We start from the raw sequence: 19575 nt of genomic DNA on the forward strand, positions 1-19575 counted from the left end.
AAATCAACTCGGTGGATAGGGGCAGCTATGCCTTCGGACTACTCATTTACAAATCAACTCAGTGGATAGGGGCAGCTATGCCTTCGGACTACTTCATTTACAAATCAACTCGGTGGATAGGGGCAGCTATGCCTTCGGACTACTTCATTTACAAATCAACTCGGTGGATAGGGGCAGCTATGCCTTCGGACTACTTCATTTACAAATCAACTCGGTGGATAGGGGCAGCTATGCCTTCGGACTACTTCATTTACAAATCAACTCGGTGGATAGGGGCAGCTATGCCTTCGGACTACTTCATTTACAAATCAACTCGGTGGATAGGGGCAGCTATGCCTTCGGACTACTTCATTTACAAATCAACTCGGTGGATAGGGGCAGCTATGCCTTCGGACTACATTATTTAGAAATCAACTCAGTGGATAGGGGCAGCTATGCCTTCGGGCTGCACAGTTCAGAAATAGACTCGGTGGAAAGGGCCCGCTATGCCTTTGAGCTGCACGATTTATGGATCGACTCGGTCAATAGGGGCAGCTATGCCCCCAGAATCAGAATTGACATACACGTGAAGGACACCAATTTGACACTCAGAGTCAAATAAGTACATCACGTTAGCCGAGAACGGAGCCCAGTTTAGCAATGCGCCTCCCGCGCGCATCGCTGGCATAGCGACCCCAGTCCTAAGAAGTATTTCTGAACGGTATATAGCGCTTGATCATCAATGGCTTCAAATTTGTCTATTGTCCATCAAGTGCCTTATTTATAGCATCGATTGGATAGCTTTTGACGAATGCTGGGAAGTCGAAGTTCATTCCCTACATCGTCTTTTCCCTGCTAGATCGCCTCGACGAAGTACCGCTTGCTGACGTTCGTCCCGTTGAACCTCTGGGAGCAGTTCCACCGCGTGGCGAACTTGTGGTTTCTACTTGTCGGTGAGAGGTTCATGCACTTTGCCATCGGGTGTCGATGACAATCAATGCAGCTCACTCCAGGAGACTGCTGGGCCATTGCGGAGGGCGCTCTCCTCGGTGCCTGAGAGTTGCTACTAGGGTTGCCCCTCCCTCTAGGTATTTGCCAGATGCTCCCGTACAATCTGAGTCCGACTTCTGAGTGGGCCACTATCGTGCCCCTGGTATTTGTCCTCAGCTTGACGATGATCAAAGATGCGATAGAGGACTATCGTCGTTACATGAATGACACCAAGGTGTGCATTCGAGTTAGCCACGGTCCTTGTCATAGGAGAGTGGAACCTGCACATGATCAGTAGGTCAATAAGCGCCTTTGTCGAGTGGTAGTGAAAGCGAAGGCTAGTGAGAGGCATGATCGAGATGTCGGAGGTGATTTGCCTACAATCGGGGGAGCTTTATTCGATATATGGCAGGTTTGGAGCTGATTCCTTGGGAAAACATCACATCCGGATCACTTCTGTATTTGAGAAGAGGCGAAGAGGTTCCAGTGTGTCTTGACATGCTCATATTAGTATGCTTGAGCTATCATATCAGGCCGACATGCTGCTGATAGCCACCAGCGACCCAGACGGAACGGTATATGTGGAAACGAGTCAGCTCGATGGAGAGTCGGCATTGAAAGTCAAACAAGCTCTTCCCGAGACACGGTAGTGCACGGCCATGGCCTCTGCCTGGTGCTCCTCGCGATCCCTCTAAATGCACTAGACTAGTGGGAACATCTCGTGCGGTAACATCATGGCCGAGATTAGCTGTGAAATCATCAGACGAGAGAGGTCATGAATCCTGTCGGTGTCGACTTAGGCGGATGTTCTCCTCTATTCCATTGGTTTCCGAGTGTGTCGGATCAATGACGTGCGATGCCCCCAATGCTCTCATCGACGAGTTCAACGGCCTCTTTCGACTCAGAGGAGGGCTCAGGGAACCTGCTGATGCGAAGAACCTGGTAAGCCTGAGTGTTTCCGTCTCCAATGCAGGCCATCTCGACCAGTGTCATCAGTGATTATCTCGATATTGAGGTACTCCGCGGATCGTCGATCCGCAATACGGCGTGGTGTTGCGGCGTCGTTGTTTATGTGGGAAGGGACACTAAGTTAGCCATGAATATGACTCCAAATGCGCCAATCAAGAGGTCGAAGGTGGAGCTCCAAATAAACAGGTGAGATCGTCCGGGAATTACCGGGGAACCGCGGTATGCTGCTACGTCTCGCGTGACGCGGATCGTGTTGAGACGCGGGGCAGGAATCAAGGTCACGTGCAGAGCACACCAGTGATGCAACCTATTAAACATATCGAGATGAACGTCTCGATAAGTTGCCAACGACAATGTCTGATTACCAGAATACAAACACTTTCACCAGTTTGGTTGAAAGGATGGTTTGCCCACGGATCGTGGATCTTGACTCTTAGTATCATCGGTAGGAAAGAGCAGGGTTATCCTACTAGGATATATCGAATGAATGAATACCCGGACATAAATCGTCATATTTTTGAAAGAGTTAGAGGAGGACAGTGGGTTTGCCAGCATATGCATCGCATATTATGCGATATGACCTCGCGTCTACCAGCAAAACTGGGTAAGTTAGATCCGTAAAACCTCCGGACTTGAGCACCGTTTGACCAACAACCTGGATGTGATCTACCGTGCACCCTTCCTGGCAGGGCACTGACGCGGCACGGTGTGTTGAAGATACAAATTGTTCTATAAGAATTTCTGAATATAGAATTTAATGTCATGAGATCTTGGAATACATTGGTTAAATTGTACTTTTTACGTGTGGCCTATCGAGCATTGCGGACGGAATTTATGTCAACATATCCATACTAGGCCTTCGTGACGAAGGGGCGGAGCTCGATTAATCCGCATCTTTTGATTGAGATGTTGGGAAGTAATGATCGTTGTGGAGATGTGATGATCAAAATTGATTTTCAATTGCGCTCGTCAGGGTCATTCGATAGTCATACATCTCGAATCGCGCACTAAACTCTACCCTGGAGTTAGTCTCAGGTTCGATCCCCGGGTTGGGCATTTTTCCATCGAAAATTGTTTTTCGCACATATTTCTTGACGCTGTGGGAGTAGTCAAGTTTTTCGATTTTTCTGCAAACCTCCGGGCATAGAGGACTCGTTTGATTCATCTGATGCCCTCGGACGGTCGGTAGTTCAGTCAAAATAATTCATCACGCACGCACGCACAACGCGAAAGTGCCTGTTGTTGCGGTATATGCTCCGCTCACTTCGCTCGCTCCGCAACTAGGGACAGGCTTTTAGGTCATAGCGCGTTCACAAGATGATCCAATGATGGAAAAACCCAAGGGATTACAATTTTCGGAACCACAACGATAGGGTTCGCTCTATTCAGTATCTAGCGGGAAAAGGAGGCATTTTTCGCTTTCTGACTGGCAATAAGAACGACGGGGTGTCGGATGCTCTCAAGGTTGACCTGAATCGGATCGAAGACGTCACTTCTCAGTTCTGACTCTCTCAAAGGAAACTGGGAAGATTAACGCCTTATGACACGGTGATGCAAGCATTGTTGTTTCCCTAGCAGAGTCGTTATTTCTGTACCTGACTCCCTTATACGGTCCAAGGCTCTATGACGGGTCAAGGCGGTCCCCCGGAATAGATGCCCTTACCGTCGGAATTGGTTCGCTCCATCATGAATTTTCGGTACTCATCCGCCGAATTGAGATCCTTATTGAGAGCTTGCTGCTGAACTGACTCTTAATATGACACACTTATGTAAACTCAAGCGCTAAATTATTGTTCTTACTCGTGTATGTGGGTTTCTTGTCCGCGGGCATAGCGGCCCCCATTCGCCACGTGGGTTTCTGAATGGTATAGTCTTCTGGCATAACGGTCCTCCCTATTCGGCAATTCGATTTCTGAATGGTATAGTCCGCTGGCATAGCGGCCCCCCTACTCGCCAAATAGATTCCTGAATGGTATAGTCCGCTGGCATAGCGGCCCCTCTACTCGCCAAATAGATTCCTGAATGGTATAGTCCGCTAGCATATCGGTCCCCCTACTCGCCAATTAGATTCCTGAATGGTATAGTCCGCTGGCATAGCGCCCCCCTACTCGCCAAATAGATTCCTGAATGGTATAGACCGCTGGCATAGCGGCCCCTCTACTCGCCAAATAGATTCCTGCATGGTATAGTCCGCTAGCATATCGGCCCCCCTACTCGCCAATTAGATTCCTGAATGGTATAGTCCGCTGGCATAGCGCCCCCCTACTTGCCAAATAGATTCCTGAATGGTATAGACCGCTGGCATAGCGGCCCCCCTACTCGCCAAATATATTCCTGAATGGTATAGTCCGCTGGCATAGCGGTTCTACCACCCGCAATATAGATTCGCGAATGGTATATTTATTTTCCACCGTCATTTATACTGTACCAATCACAGGATCAGACGCAGTGGTGCCGTGACGGTGGCACAGTGCCATTGGCACTCCTAGTCCATTGAAATGATAGGAACTGGAGCACTGAATATGCCGAACCGGCAAATGACGGTTCTTGTATTACTCTATCACACATCAGCTCGCTTCCGGAGTGTTGTTGTGTGAGTTGCATGACATTGACGGCTTCCGCCTTACGGGTACAGCTCCATCGGAGAATCTACAACGGAGACTCTACAACAAATTCGCTGATGTGATCATTGTCTCGAGTTTGCCCAAGCTATTGGCATGAATATATTCATCATTCCCCAACTCTTTCAGGTACCTGGGCTTCGTTCTTGGGTTCATGCTGGCACTATCTTTGGGACTAACCATAGCTTTTGCATGCACACGCGACTCGAGGGACAGGTTCGAGCGATTCGTAGGCATGTATACTTACAGTGGCACCTGGGTAGGTCTACGTTATTTGTGATTCCAAGTGAATGTCACGTTAGTCAGCGGCAGAATGCTTTTCAGAGACAGCAATTCTTGACATTCCTTCTCCTATTCAACAACATGGTCCCGATATCACTTTACGTAACCGTGGACATCGTCAGATCAATACAGGTCAGCCTGGGCGGAGTACTCGGCGCTTATGTTATCAACTGAGCTTTCTACGCTGCCGCTGTCGATATCAAGCAGCTGACTCACGATTACTCTGTCGTCACGAAAGCTCATAATGGCGAGATAGTTACTTTCAGGCATACTTTATTCAGCGGGATCCTTATTTGAAGGAAGGACAGCATTCGATTATCGTAGGCGCATCAGGCCTCAACGATGATCTTGGCCGGGTTGACTACGTTCTGGTTGACAAGACCGGAACCTTGACGGAGAATCGGATGTCGTTCAAAACGTGCAGTATTGGTGGAGTACAGTATGGGAGTGAAGAGAAGGCACCCACGGCTGAAAGTATTCACTCCGACAACCTTTACTCTTGGCGAAGCAACAAGATGCTCCCGGACACTGAGAAAAACCGCCTACGTGATGAGGCGTTACTCGAATATCTGGGAGTCTCGGCGATTACAAGGCCTCAGGATGCTTTCGTCCATCTGTTCATGCTAACGTGCGCGATATGTAACACCGTTATTGTCGAGACGTCAACCAAATCACTGATCGGAGTCCGTTTCCAAGGCGCTAGCCCGGATGAGGAGGCCTTGGTTGAAATGGCTGCGAGCTCGGGCTACATCCTCACGAACCGAAGCTCGGATTTCGTGTCACTTAGGATACTACGGCCCAGTCCCGCAGGAAAGGAGCGACAATGGGAGGATACCACTTTCAAAATTCTCGGTGTCAACGAGTTCACCAGCGAACGCAAACGCATGAGCATTCTTGTCCAAATCATGAAGACCATTGAAACTGATGAAGGGGACATCGCCTATATCCCCGATGGTAGCGGGTCTATGCTATTGGTGAAAGGTGCAGACGACGTGATGGTCGAACTCTGCCAGAGAGGTGTTGGAGAGGCTTCAGCTATCGCCTTATGTGGGGTCCCTGTTCGGGATGTTCGAGAGGAAACGGTTTTTGACATCAATGAATTCGCATCAACTGGTCTTCGAACACTCATGCTAGCGATGCGGTATCTTGATGAAGTCGAGACCTCAGAGTATCTTGGAGCCCTGAATGAAGCTAGGCACTCCATAACGAATCGAGCTGACCGATTCGCTCAAATAGCCGATAAGTTTGAGACGAATCTTATTGTTCTCGGGGCCACTGCTGTGGAAGACAAGATACAGCGTGGCGTGAATATAACGGTTTGTCGGATGTTGAATGCGGGCGTGAAGGTTTGGATGCTCACGGGTGATCGCTACGAGACCTCCCTGAACATTGCTCGAGCTGTTGAACTCTTACCCCGGAATGCGTATGTGTCGAACCTTTGCTCCAATTACGAGCGTGGGATGAGTAATGAAGCAGCAGATGCCTTCGTACGACAAAAACAGAAGAACTTTGAGGACGAATACCTGAAGTGGACCGCTCGTGGGAAAACGAGTTGTTTATGCGTCGTTTTGGATGGTTCAGCAATAGACTGCTTCTCCTCGTCGAAGAGCAATTCGATAATCTTGTCCAGTATCCTCATGAATACCGGATCGGTGGTGGCATGTCGCTGTTCACCATCACAGAAGGCACTGATCGTCCAACTGCTAAAAAAAGCAGATGATTGTATCACTTTGGCTATAGGCGATGGAGCTAACGATGTTCCTATGCTTGAGGTGGCCAACATCGGTATTGGAGTCATTGGGAGCGAAGGAATGCAGGCCGTCAGAGCCTCAGACTATGCCATTGCCACATTCTCTCACCTTGGACAGCTGATGTTAATCCACGGCCGAGACTGCTACAACCGTATTACCCTCGTTATACTCTATTCCTTCTTCAAGAACATCTTCCTGATATTGCCGAATGTATTTTTCGCTTTGAGCAATGCATTCACTGGCACCTCCCTGTACGACTCCTGGATCTTGATGTCTTACAATGTCTTCTGGACTTCCCTCCCCATCATAGTCATCGGCGCCATGGATATCACCCTGCCACGCTGGGTCGTTGTGAGGTATCCCATCGTATATGTTGAAGGGAGAAAGTCATTCTCATTCAATGCGAGGAAGTTTATCGTATGGATACTAGGAGCGACTTTCTGTGCTGCAGTCGCCTACGTTTCGGTCGCGGTCGTTGTGGGTTACTCTTCCGTTATCACTCCCAGTGGCGAGTTGATGAGTCACGCTTGTATGGGTACGCTCATCTACTATTCGGTGGTGATCGTCGTCAATTGTATACTGGTCGTTCTCGTTAATCATCTGTCATCCCTCTTCTTACTGCTCTGCTCCGTCTCTATCATTGCATTTGTACCATTTCTTTCTCTATACTCCCGTATTGGCCGTCCATGGTCGAAGGTAACCAATGTGGCTGAAATGCTGTGGGGAGAATCTCCGATCACTTGGTTGGTTCTCATCTTTGTGATTGATATCTGCGTCTGTGGAAGTATACTACTGAAGTTACTCGTCTTTTCGAGGGATGCAGCAACGCCGGTACAACAACTCCAACGGTGGCTGGCGGCTGCTCCTAGCCGCTGGACACAGCAAGGTTTATCGCATATAGCTGAAAAACTCAAGGAAAGCTTCCCCTGTGTACCGGGCTCCCTCACGCAATCCGTGAGCGATTTTATGGCCGACGCAAGTGTTGGTGGGAACGAAGTGTCCCCGTTGCCATCGCGAACTCCGAGTGCCACGCGACTGAACTCAGTAGTCCGTAGACTTTGCCGGGGTGTATTTAGATTGTTGGCTGATGAAACTGAAGCGGCAGGCGAGCACGTTTCCTCTCAAACGTTGAGGCGAGTTAGCTCCAGGACACTGGAGTTCAAGAACATTGCAACAGAATCTGGCTATCGCATTCATTCCCGAGCTGAAGCCATAAAGCATATCAAATTGGCTCTAAAAATTATCCTCATCCCTCTGTGGTCGTGGTGGATGTTTCAGCAGCTGAGCCCGTCAGGAAGGGTATCTGTTTCACTTGTTATCATCCCAGTTTTCGGTACCTTTGCATACCTATTAACGTTCACCCGCTTCTGTCGCCGTAACTACACTACGGTCCTAGCATCCCTAGCGTTTCTTTTTATAGCTGAGTTCTATGTGATGAGGATCGTCGATGGAGTGGACGATTCTCTCTTGGCTGCCTGGATCCCCTTTAGTGTGCATATTGCTGCTCAAATCCGATTTCCGAGAGCACTTGCCCTATCTATCGTCCACATTATCTGTTTCATCACGATCCATCTCGTTCGTACATTGGAGATCCATCATGGTTCGAGTATGGATGGACACGACTCGCGAGACTGTGGGGTCGAATTTAATAACCTCTGTCAACTGCTGGACTACCTCCCGATGATGCTCGCGATAACATCGATGAGTGCGGCACTCGGATACAAGACCGAACTTGATCAGAGGAGCCACTATCTCGTCTCTCTCAATTCTAAAGTCGAGCAATCCCGCAGTAAGGAAGTACTCAACAACATGCTTCCAGATTTCGTAGTCGATTCGATCATTGAGCACAATAGAGGGCTCCCCTTCGGTAGCAGTACTGAGTCTCGATTGCTTTCCCGACGGTCAACAGAGAGTTCTTCTAAAACGGGCTCCTCAAGAATCCCATCTACATTGGAAATCGGAACATTTGCCCGGCACTGTGGAGACGTGACTGTACTCTTCTGTGATGTGGCCGACTTCCCGCAGTTGGTCGCTGCACTGGTACCGAAGCAGCTCATTTTGATGATACACCGATTGTTCAGCAACATCGACAAGTTGGTGTTTGTTCACGCTTTGACTAAGCTCGAAACGGTCTCTGAGTCCTATGTTGTCTGCAGTGGACTCAACCCGGATGGTGACTCATCTGATCATGTTGTGTCGAAGGATGCCTTCCGCGCAGTATTGTTGGGCTTGGACATACTGGACAATACCGCTCACATGAATGTCCCAGCGCACACTGGACCTGACGAGTGTATGAGGGGGTTTGCAATTGCTTTGGTTTTGAAAATTGGCATCCACACTGGTCCGGTCATATCTGGGGTGGTCGGCTCTAAAAGACCACAGTTTTGTATCTTCGGAGACACCATCAACACTGCATCGCGGATGAAGTCCACCGCCATTCCTAATCGTGTTCATCTCTCGGCGAGCACTCGCGAGTGTTTGGAATTCTCCTCGAGTCTTTCCTTCGAAGAGCGCGAGACGTTTGTCAAAGGAAAAGGGGTGTTGATGACTTACGATGCCTCTCGGGTTGTCGACTCTTCACATCTGCAAGATGTTGGCGCGATGTCGACGAGCAGAGATCTTGCGGTCTCGTTCGACACTTCTAAAGTGGAGAAGTTGGGAGGGATTGAACCTCTACGGAGGCACTCCCAGGCCAGTCTCGGTGGCTCGGCAACCAGTACACTCACGGCTCCCGTTAGGAAGCTCATCGCGAGCTTGAAACCATCCATACGTTGGCGGAATGGGGCAGAAGAAAGTTTGGATGAGCAAGCGTATGATGCTTTCCACTCGTCCAGCCCTTGGTTGGCTGGGTCAGATGTTAGCTGCAATGAGAGGACAATTAATTTCGACAAATCTCGCGATCTGAACTTGGCTGTAGAGGCTTTGCGACGCAACAATGACCGATATGATGTTCAAAAAGAGCACGCCGTCGAACGTATGGATCTCGGAAAAGATCGGGCCAGCATGTACACTATGGAGTTCCTCCAAAGCTCCTATGAGATCCGGTTCCGAGAGGGTCGTTTGATGACATTTGTAACCTCGAGATCGACTCGATATGTGCTCCTCATTCTGTCGGTATCTTACCTTATCCAAACCATCGAGCTTCTGGTTGCACCACAACAGCCGCAAGTCATATTTTCCCGCGTCCTCCTCGCCCGACTCACGGTATGGATCCTCCTGATGGTATTGTATGTGCTCTACTCGCTGAGGAGTCTCTTGTCTGCGCCAGCTCTGAGACTACTCACAGTCGGAGTGTACGCCATTGGGATTTTGGTGGCTTCATTACATACCCTCGTTTTCGTCGAAAACGTGCGGCGAGATGATTGTGATGCCGATGATCCTACATGCAGTAATCTGAGCATCACCGAGTCGCCGGCTGCTACAGGGTGACAGACTTCACTCCTGTCCCATTGGCTTCGCTTGACTTATTTCCTGTGACTGACGCTTAGACCCTGAGAGATGGTTATTGACAGATACCATTCTTATGCGAATAGCCTCGAACTGACCATGTGGTTGATTATGATCAATTTCAATGCTGCATTGCTCTTCAAGCATCTCCTCTACATCAACATCATAATCCTTATTCCAGTAGTGATCTCGTGGAATTTCAGTGAATACATCGGATCCGACTTGGCTGCGGAGGTGAGCCTGAAAGTCGGGTTTTGGGGGTAGAGATGGAGTACTTCGAATTTACTTTGATCATTGTAGGACAGAACTTTCCTGTGGATTAGAATCGCTTCTACAATTATCCTTCGTCATTGTAAATGAGATGGGCATATCGATGTGTTTATAGTCTGTTATTCTCTCCAGACATCAGCATTAGTCGTATGTTTCGCATTTATTGCGATAATCATGGCGCGGATGAGAGAGTCTTGGAAAAGGAGAATATTCTTGACCGATATTGAATACCAGAGCTGGCAGAAACGAGCTCATCGATTACTATCGGAATTCATGCCCTCATCTGTAAGCCATGATTTCGAGAGCTTTCTCCATGGGTTAGACTAAGTTATTCAGGCATTGGAAGCATACCTAGCAGATAGGTACATGGCATCACTATACAAAAACATGACCCTCTTATTCGCTGATATATGCAACTATACAGCTTATGCGAAGAGTGCCCCTGCCGAGCGAGTTGTATCACTCCTCACTACCCTGTTCTCACGGTTTGACAGTCTATCGGACACTTATGCAGTGTACAAGGTGAGCTCCTCAAGTAGCCTCTATATCTATGACCAACACTGTGTATGGTTGACGCCATCGAGCGTTGAGCTCGAGGTCTCTATAACGAATGCACCTCGCTCGCCCACGTGATTGAATTCACCCCGGAGCCGCGGCCGCACATCATTGCTCATGAACGAAATCTCATACGTGAGCGATTTCGTTGACATAGGTACACACCATCGGAGATGCGTACGTTGCTAGCACAGAACCTAAGGAAGGTGTCGATAAGGTGTGTAGCGAGACGTCAACATCGACTGTTGCTCATTACTCTCCTGTCGATGCCTTCTCTTATTATGGACAGTTGCTCTTGATAGGATGCTCATGGTCACGCGATATTATCGTATAAACTTAGTGTGAAACTACGTGGCGAATCGGTGAAGTGCATCGATCGCAGGGGGTCCCTGCATCTCCTGCGGAGATCCTTCGGTGGCTGCCACTGAAGCAGTCTCTGGCGAGCAGAATCAGATCTCGCGATGATTCTCTCATTCGGCCTATTGGTGCGACCGGACTATCGACGATATCAATCGACAGGTACAGTCTGCTAGGAGGATGGTATCATTCGCCCAGGCGATGGTGGAGGCCCTTCATACAGTCCGACAGGAAATGTCCGCGCCAGACTTGGAAATGCGGATAGGCCTGCACTTCGGCAAGTTCGTTGGCGGTGTTATTGGTGAGTCCAAGTTCAGTCCGAGCTGTTGCCGGTGTGAAACAACGATGTCCCGGGCCCACGGGCCGTGGGCATCTGATCCCGATTTGTCGTCATTACAGCTACAACAAAGATAAGCTATGATATCTTTGGTGTTGACGTGACCATCGCGAATCAAGTCGAAACAGCTGGTATACCTGGAAAGATAGTCGCGTCCAATTCTCTCCGCGGGTAGGCCTGATTAGACTCTCCCTAGAGAGTTCCCGAATCTCAGGGATATACCCTGAAGTTACTGGTTGTTTCTCTTGCAGATATCTTGTTCATTACTTCCCTGGCAAATATAGGTTTCGTTTCCACACAACAATAGAGACATTGGTCCCTGATGATTCTAGTGAGTACTTCCAGCGTGGGGCTGCTGATAGGAGTTCCCCCAAGCAATGCGTGACGGTGGACTCTCAGAAAAACATGGTCCGGCAAACAGTCATCAGAGCGTCGTCGCCAAACAGCTGAAAATCTACGAGATATCTACGAGCAAGATGCAGTATGGTCAGTTCGATACTGTGATCTAGTACCAATCATTTTCGCATCTGACCATGTTAGGCAAGCTAATTAACCATGAGAATTGAGAGACGATGTCGGCGTTAGTCTTGTCAATCAGTATCAATCCAGAGTGTGACTGCATAGTACGCCATCGTTTGTAATACGCGGAAATTTTCCAGTGGGCAGAGAGTGTACCCAAGAGAGAGTCTCTCGGAAAAGTATCAAACCCAGGGTCTGAGGGCGTCACAGGCATGGAAAACTACAGTAGTGCCGTGGGCAGCTGTTATGATGGCGAGTTCAGCGTCGTCTGAACATCTACCAAGCCCGGAAGACGACCTCACACTGCCTGATTGTGTTCCCCGAGCGGCTGAAAGTTCCTTCACATCGGCGGAACATCCCCGCTCTCCTGACAGCCACTCTCACGAAACTCTCGAGAGCAGTGGTTCGTCAGGTGATGCTATATGCTGGCCGGGTCAACTTGCCCGTGAGGCAAACTACTGCGGTTGTCAGGTTCCATCGACCATCGGATTTTGAGTCATTCCACAAGCAGACTTTCCAGAGCTCGCTTCTTGGTTCGCAGTATGCTGCCAAACGTTTTGGGCCGAGAGTGATTACCATCCAACCTCAATTGGACGAGTTCAAGAGATATGTGTCTCAGGAACTCGTCTAACTCGATGATCAGTCCGTTCGAATTCGACCGAGCTAATTCAACTTCTCAATACATTGGCTCGAGCGAAACGAATGGCTCGAGTCTTGGCCACTCGACTGGGACGGAAACGATCGAGATGGTATTCGGACCGCATACTTCTGACAAGCCCGCAGCTTTACATGCTCGGAATAACCGAGCGTTGACTGAGCTCATGGCGAGTGGTCCTGATGTAGCAGTGGAAGAAGAGTACTGTAGATGCCTGTTGTATAGCACGAGCTGATCTCGATAGGCTAAAGCTCTGCCCATTGATTTCCCAGGACTACAGAACCGATGTCCACAACAGAGTGAGTTGCCATCATTCACATCAATCTGAGTTTGACTGTGAATAACAGCTGAGTGCATGTGATAGAGCCAACGCCTTTGGCACAATCCAGCCTACTTGGTGCACCTCTGTCAGACGATGATGTCGTTTCGCTGAGCACTGTGCGACTCTTCCGATGTATTCGTAGTGGTTGTTGATGTGATCTCTCTTACTTGCTGCGTACATGTGAGTCTTTTTCATCCTGGTAGATTACCTCGACGAAGTACCGCCTACTGACATTTGTCCCACTCAGCCTATGGGAGCAATTCCAACGCGTTGCAAACTTATGGTTCCTCCTTGTCAGTAAGAGTGTGATGCATTTCGTCTGACAACTGCGTACCTAGCCATAGCTTGAACATTAAAATAAATTTGCCTCGATGCTTGATGACCGTTACTATGTTTACTCTCTTCAGGTATCTGCCAGATGCTCCCCTCCGACTTGAGTCCGACTTCCGAGTGGGCCACCATTGCGCCTCTGGTATTCGTCCTCAGTTTGACGATGATCAAAGATGCGATAGAGGACTATCGCCGTTATAAGAATGACGCTAAGGTACCTCTTTAATCACATTTCCCAAACTAGAGTGATCCCGTGCGTGTTTGCCCGAAGCACGTTAGTACATCGCGCAGCATCTTCTCTGCGCCTGGCAATTGACCGCGAATCATCCGCAGGTCAATAAACGCTTATGCCGGGTAGTCGTTAAGAGAGAAACAGCTTCAGAGAGCGGCCGGACACTACGGAATGGCCCGTCTATAGCCGGTCAGACCGCCTTCCCGCTCAAGTTCACTCGGTTCGACTGGATAGCTCGGTGTGTATGATAGGCTTGGAGCTCATGCCTTGGGAGAACTTCACAGCCGGTTCGATCATATATCTGAGTAGAGGAGAGGAAGTCCCGGTATGTTCTACATTCCGGGCGATCCAGATTGCGATCCAGAGTGATCTCATGTGTATAAGTTAGGCTGACATACTGCTCGTTGCCTCTAGCAATGCAGACGGAATGGTTTACGTGGAGACGAGCCAGCTCGATGGGGAGTCGGCATTGAAAGTGAAACAAGCTCTCCCTGAGGCACGGTAGGGAGCGAGTATATGCCTCGCTCGGTACTCCTCTTAATCACTCCCTATCGTGGGCCGTCTAGCGTTCAATACTACACCGATTCTGTCGCAGGGGAGCTTCTCGAAAGCGAAAACAGAACACCGCTCGTTGCTGTGATATTCAGGCGAATGTTCCGCTCTCTCTCATTGGTTTCCGAGTGTGTCGGGTCAATGACATGTGATGCCCCAAATGCTTTCACCAATGAGTTCAACGGACTCTTTCGCCTCAGAGGAGGGCTGAGAGAACCTGCTGATGCTAAGAACCTAGTAAGCCTGAGTGTTTCGGTCGGCAATATGGGGCATCTCGACCAGTGTCATCAATGATTCTCGTAATTTTGAGGTACTCCGCGGATCGTCAATCCGGAATACGGCGTGGTGTTGCGGCGTCGTCGTTTATGTGGGAAGGGACACTAAGTTAGCCATGAACATGACCGCGAACGCGCCCGTTAAGAGGTCCAAGGTGGAGCATCAGATAAACCAGTAGGTCCACCCTTCGAACAAGCAGTTTCACAGCCAATCGCTCACTATTGCTCATTTTGAGAGGGGCGAGCAGACCGCTCAGAGCAGCAGTTATCGATTGAATAACTGCGCTCAAGTAATATGAAAACTCGTGGCGCCCCTATTCTTCAAGATTCAAATTTACGAGTGTCACACTTGCAGTTGACATTTTTCGTTGGGAGTTTCAGACTAACACCTGTTTGCCATAAAGATGGACTGTTGTAGAAAATTATTACTCAAGTAATGATCGTCCCTAATCAAGACATATGGAACTCAACGTTTTCGGCGCTTCTACTCTGCCCACTTGGAGTAAACTCTCATCGGGTATAGCCCGCCTCGTACAGGAGTGCCGGAGAGAAACATCAACTCGTCTGCAACCTGGGATGATGCGCGTTTTCAGTGGGGCATTTTCGACGCATCACACTGAACAGGTCGGAATAAGCTGATAACATGGCGTACTTATGAGTATCATTCCTTCTGAGTAATGGTAGACTGGTTCCAACCCGTCCGTCAAGCTCTGATGCCGACTTGAACTATACTATGTTGCTGACGTGATCTTTTCTCCCTATATGATGATAGGTTAGCGAAACATGAACGTGTGTATTCGTGATAGCCAGGTGGTGGGGTTTCCCACTAGCACAGACCCTGCAGATACCTTGGCTTCGTCCTCGGTCTTATGCTGGCATTATCTTCGGGATTAACAGCAGCCTTCGGTCGCGCAACCGAATCGAGAGAGAAATTCGAGCTATTCGTAGGAATGCACTCGCAGACTATTACTTGGGTGGGTCCGTATCATTCGCCACCTCTGCACAAATGATCTCCTCAGGGACACCAATTCCTTACATTCCTGATCCTATTCAACAACATGGTTCCAATTTCTCTCTACGTTACCTTAGATATCGTCAGATCAATACAGGTTAGCCCAGGCGAACTTTCTTCGTTTTTTCCTTCGCACCCGAGTACTCAGCGCCACTGCTATCGAGATTTTGTGGTGCCGACGATCCTCTGTTCCTCATTGAGGGTCTCGATGGAAGGGAGATTCTCGCTTTCAGGCATACCTTATCCAGCGAGATCCCTATATGAAGGAAGGCCAGCACTCGATCATCGTAGGCGCATCAGGCCTTAACGATGATCTTGGTCGGGTGGACTATGTTCTGGTTGATAAGACCGGAACCTTGACAGAGAATCGAATGTTGTTTAGAGCGTGCAGCATCGGCGGTATAAGATACGGGAGTACTGAGATGGCAAACATCAGTGACAGCCTCGAGTCGAACATGCTGTATACTCTGCGGAGCAGTGAGATGCTCCCGAGCACAGAGAAGAACTGCCTACGTGATGAAGCGTTACTCGAATATCTGGGAGTCTCGGTAATTACAAGGCCCCAAGACGCCTTCGTCCATCTGTTCATGCTGACGTGCGCGATATGTAATACCGTTATCGCCGAGACGTCGACTAAATCACCGATCGGAGTCCGTTTCCAAGGCGCTAGCCCGGATGAGGAGGCCTTGGTTGAAATGGCTGCGAGCTCGGGCTACATCCTCACGGACCGAAGCTCGGATCTCGTGTCACTTAGAATATTACAGTCCAGTCCCGCAGGAAAGGAGCGACAATGGGAGGATACCACATTCAAAATTCTCGGTGTCAACGAGTTCACCAGCGAACGCAAGCGCATGAGTATTCTCGTCCAAATCATGAAGACCATTGAAACTGATGAAGGGGACGTCGCCTATATCCCTGATGGTCGCGGGTCTATGCTATTGGTGAAGGGTGCAGACGACGTGATGGCTGAACTCTGCCAGAGAGATGTTGGAGAGGCCTCAACTATCGCCTTATGTGGGGTCCCTGTCCGGGATGTTCGAGAGGAAACGGTTTTTGATATCAATGAATTCGCATCGGCTGGCCTTCGAACACTCATGCTAGCGGTGCGATACCTTGATGAAGTCGAGACCTCAGAGTATCTTGGAGCCCTGAATGAAGCTAGGCACTCCATAACGAATCGAGCTGATCGTTTCGCTCGAGTAGCCGAGAAGTTCGAGACGGGCCTCATCGTTCTCGGGGCCACTGCTGTAGAAGACACGATACAATATGGCGTCGAATCAACGGTCTTCCGATTGCTGAATGCAGGTGTCAAGGTTTGGATGCTCACGGGGGATCGGTTCGAGACGTCTCTGAACATAGCTCGAGCAGTTGAGCTTTTGCCTCGTGATGGGATTGTGTCGGATCTCTGCCTTCATGCAGAGACTAAGTTTAATAAAGGAGAGGCGGATGCCTTCGTACTTGAAAAACAGAAGACCTTCGATGAAGACTACCTACAATGGATGGCCAATGGAAAAATGAACTCTCTGTGCGTCGTCTTGGACGGTTCGGCAATATCATGTTTCGCTTCATCGAGGGATAACTTGAAGATCCTAGTCAATGTCCTCGTGAGTACCGTGTCGGTGGTGGCATGTCGCTGTTCACCATCACAGAAGGCACTGATCGTTCAGCTGCTAAAAAAAGCAGATGATTGTATCACTTTGGCGATAGGCGATGGAGCTAACGATGTTCCTATGCTTGAGGTGGCCAACATCGGTATTGGAATCATTGGGAGCGAAGGAATGCAGGCCGTGAGAGCCTCAGACTACGCCATTGCCACATTCTCTCACCTTGGACAGCTGATGTTAATCCACGGCCGAGACTGCTACAACCGTATTACCCTCGTCATACTCTATTCCTTCTTCAAGAACATCTTTCTGGTATTGCCGAATGTATTTTTCGCCTTGAGCAATGCGTTCACTGGCACCTCCCTGTACGATTCCTGGATCTTGATGTCTTACAATGTCTTCTGGACTTCCCTCCCCATCATAGTCATCGGCGCCATGGATATCACCCTGCCACGCTGGGTCGTTGCGAGGTATCCTATCGTATATGTTGATGGGAGACAGTCAGTCTCATTCAATGCGAGGAAGTTTATCGCGTGGATGTTGAGAGCGACTGCCTGTGCTGTAGTCGTCTACGCTTCTGTCGCGGTTGGAATGAGTTACCCATCCGGTTCTGGTGGCGCAGTGATGGGTTATGCTTGCATGGGCAACCTTGTCTACTATTCGGTGGTCGTCGTTGCCAACTTTATACTGGTCGTTCTCGCTAATCATCTATCTTTTCTCTTTCTAGTTTCCTGCTTCGGATCCATGAGCATTTTCATACCATTCTTCTCGATATATTCTCGGGTTGGCCGGCCATGGTCAGGAGCAACTAATGTGGCGCAGATGCTATGGGAAGGGTCAATCGTCAGTTGGCTGCTACTCGTCTTTGTGACCGGCGTCGGCGCTTCTACAACTATACTGGAAAGGCTATTCACTTACTCGGGACGAACGGCAACTCCAGCGCAGAAGCTGCAACGCTGGCTGGCGGCTGCTCCTCGTCAATGGCTCAAGCGAGGGCTGTACTACGTCGCTGCGAGGCTCAAGGATAGCTTTCCTTGCAAGGTGGATGGTCTCTCACTATCGTTGGGCGAGAATCTAGCAGACCATTCTTTGGATGAGGGAATCGCTCTTCGTTCGAAATCTCAGTCTCTCAGTCTCCAACGAATGCTCGAACTGATCCGAGGCCGTTGGGAGGCTGCATTCAGACGGTCCACATTGGACGACGATCGCCCGCAAATAGTGAGGAGAGTTAATTCGAGGACATTGAGATTCAGGAGTCTTGCCACTGAATCTAGCTACTTGAGGCACTCACAGGGTGAGGCTGTCAAACAAGCCCGATTATCCGTCAAAGCCATGGTCTTGTATCAGTTCGCTTGGGGCGTGACTGAAGAGTTGATTCGGCCAGGAGTATTTTCCGTGTCTCTCGGCGTAGCCTTGGTCGTTGTTATCGCGTTTTACTGCTCAACAAGTACACGCTTATTCCGCTACCATTCTGACGCTATGTTAAGCGCCTTGGCATTCTTCTCGATGTTGGCATTTTACGTCAGGAGGATGGCGACCATGGTAGATGATGCTCACATTGTCGCTTGGCTCCCTTTCTTCATAAACATCATTATGCGAATCCCATTCCCGAAAGCACTCGCCATATCTTCCATCCATTCTGTTCTCTTCGTCTTTCTGTACCTTGCATACGACTTGGAGATACGTCACAATTCTGGCGTGCATACACTCGAACCGCGAGACTGCGGTATGGTCTACCATAACAGCTTCTGCCAGCTGATGGACTATTTTCCGATGGTGTTTGGGATAACGTTGATGAGCCTAGTTTTTGGTTACGAGAACGAGCTGAACCAGAGAAGCTGCTATCTGTTCTCACTCAATTCCAGAACTGAGCAAAGTCGAAGTAGGGAGATTCTCAACAACATGCTTCCCGAGTTCGTGGTTGACTCTATCATCGACCGAAATCGAGACCTTGCGGCCCGAATCGGGGGTGATGCAGAGTCTTCACACGCGCAGTCAAGGAGGGGCCGCTCGAGCTCCCACATCCCGGAAGCGGTCTCTGAACTAGAGATCGAAACCTTCGCTCGGCGCTGTGGAGACGTGACCGTACTGTTCTGCGATGTGGCCGACTTCCCACAGTTGGTCGCTGCACTGGCACCGAAGCACCTAATATTGGTGATGCATCGGCTGTTCAGCAACATCGACAAGTTGGTGTTTGTTCACGCTCTGACTAAGCTCGAAACGGTCTCTGAGTCCTACGTTGTCTGCAGTGGACTCAACCCGGATGGTGACTCATCTCATCATGCTGTGTCGAAGGATGCCTTTCGCGCAGTACTTTTGGGCTTGGATATATTGGACAACACCGCTCACATGAATGTCTCCGCGGATGCTGAGGAGTCGGTCTCGATCTCGACTGATAATGCGACGATGGCCTTGGTTATGAAGATCGGTATCCATACTGGCCCGGTCATATCTGGAGTGGTCGGATCGAGGAGGCCGCAGTTTTGTATATTCGGGGATACCATTAACACTGCATC

At 49.5% G+C, this 19575-nt stretch overlaps 3 protein-coding genes across 3 annotated transcripts; all 3 read left to right on the forward strand.

The window, feature by feature from the left end:
- Positions 1-838: 838 nt before the first annotated feature.
- Positions 839-12067, forward strand: Pmar_PMAR025776 (hypothetical protein; the record flags this gene model as incomplete). The annotated part of the gene is made up of 16 exons (XM_002787082.1): positions 839-932; positions 1068-1263; positions 1481-1615; positions 1770-1911; positions 1985-2124; positions 4689-4775; positions 4847-4973; positions 5108-7127; positions 8013-10017; positions 10105-10273; positions 10646-10831; positions 11022-11081; positions 11384-11522; positions 11621-11729; positions 11810-11939; positions 11987-12067. Coding segments are annotated over 16 exons (5820 nt in total), but the record flags the coding sequence as incomplete, so codon positions are not given.
- Positions 12068-13257: 1190 nt separating this feature from the next.
- On the forward strand, positions 13258-13578 carry Pmar_PMAR025777 (conserved hypothetical protein; the record flags this gene model as incomplete). Its single annotated transcript, XM_002787083.1, has 2 exons — positions 13258-13351; positions 13462-13578. Coding segments are annotated over 2 exons (211 nt in total), but the record flags the coding sequence as incomplete, so codon positions are not given.
- Positions 13579-13860: 282 nt separating this feature from the next.
- On the forward strand, positions 13861-19487 carry Pmar_PMAR025778 (conserved hypothetical protein; the record flags this gene model as incomplete). The annotated part of the gene is made up of 7 exons (XM_002787084.1): positions 13861-13941; positions 14005-14117; positions 14264-14405; positions 14479-14618; positions 15288-15417; positions 15463-15552; positions 15689-19487. Coding segments are annotated over 7 exons (4495 nt in total), but the record flags the coding sequence as incomplete, so codon positions are not given.
- Between the last annotated feature and the right edge of the window lie 88 nt (positions 19488-19575).

This window comes from Perkinsus marinus (assembly GCF_000006405.1).
Source record: "Perkinsus marinus ATCC 50983 genomic scaffold scf_1104296930396, whole genome shotgun sequence".
Lineage (NCBI taxonomy): Eukaryota > Perkinsozoa > Perkinsida > Perkinsidae > Perkinsus > Perkinsus marinus.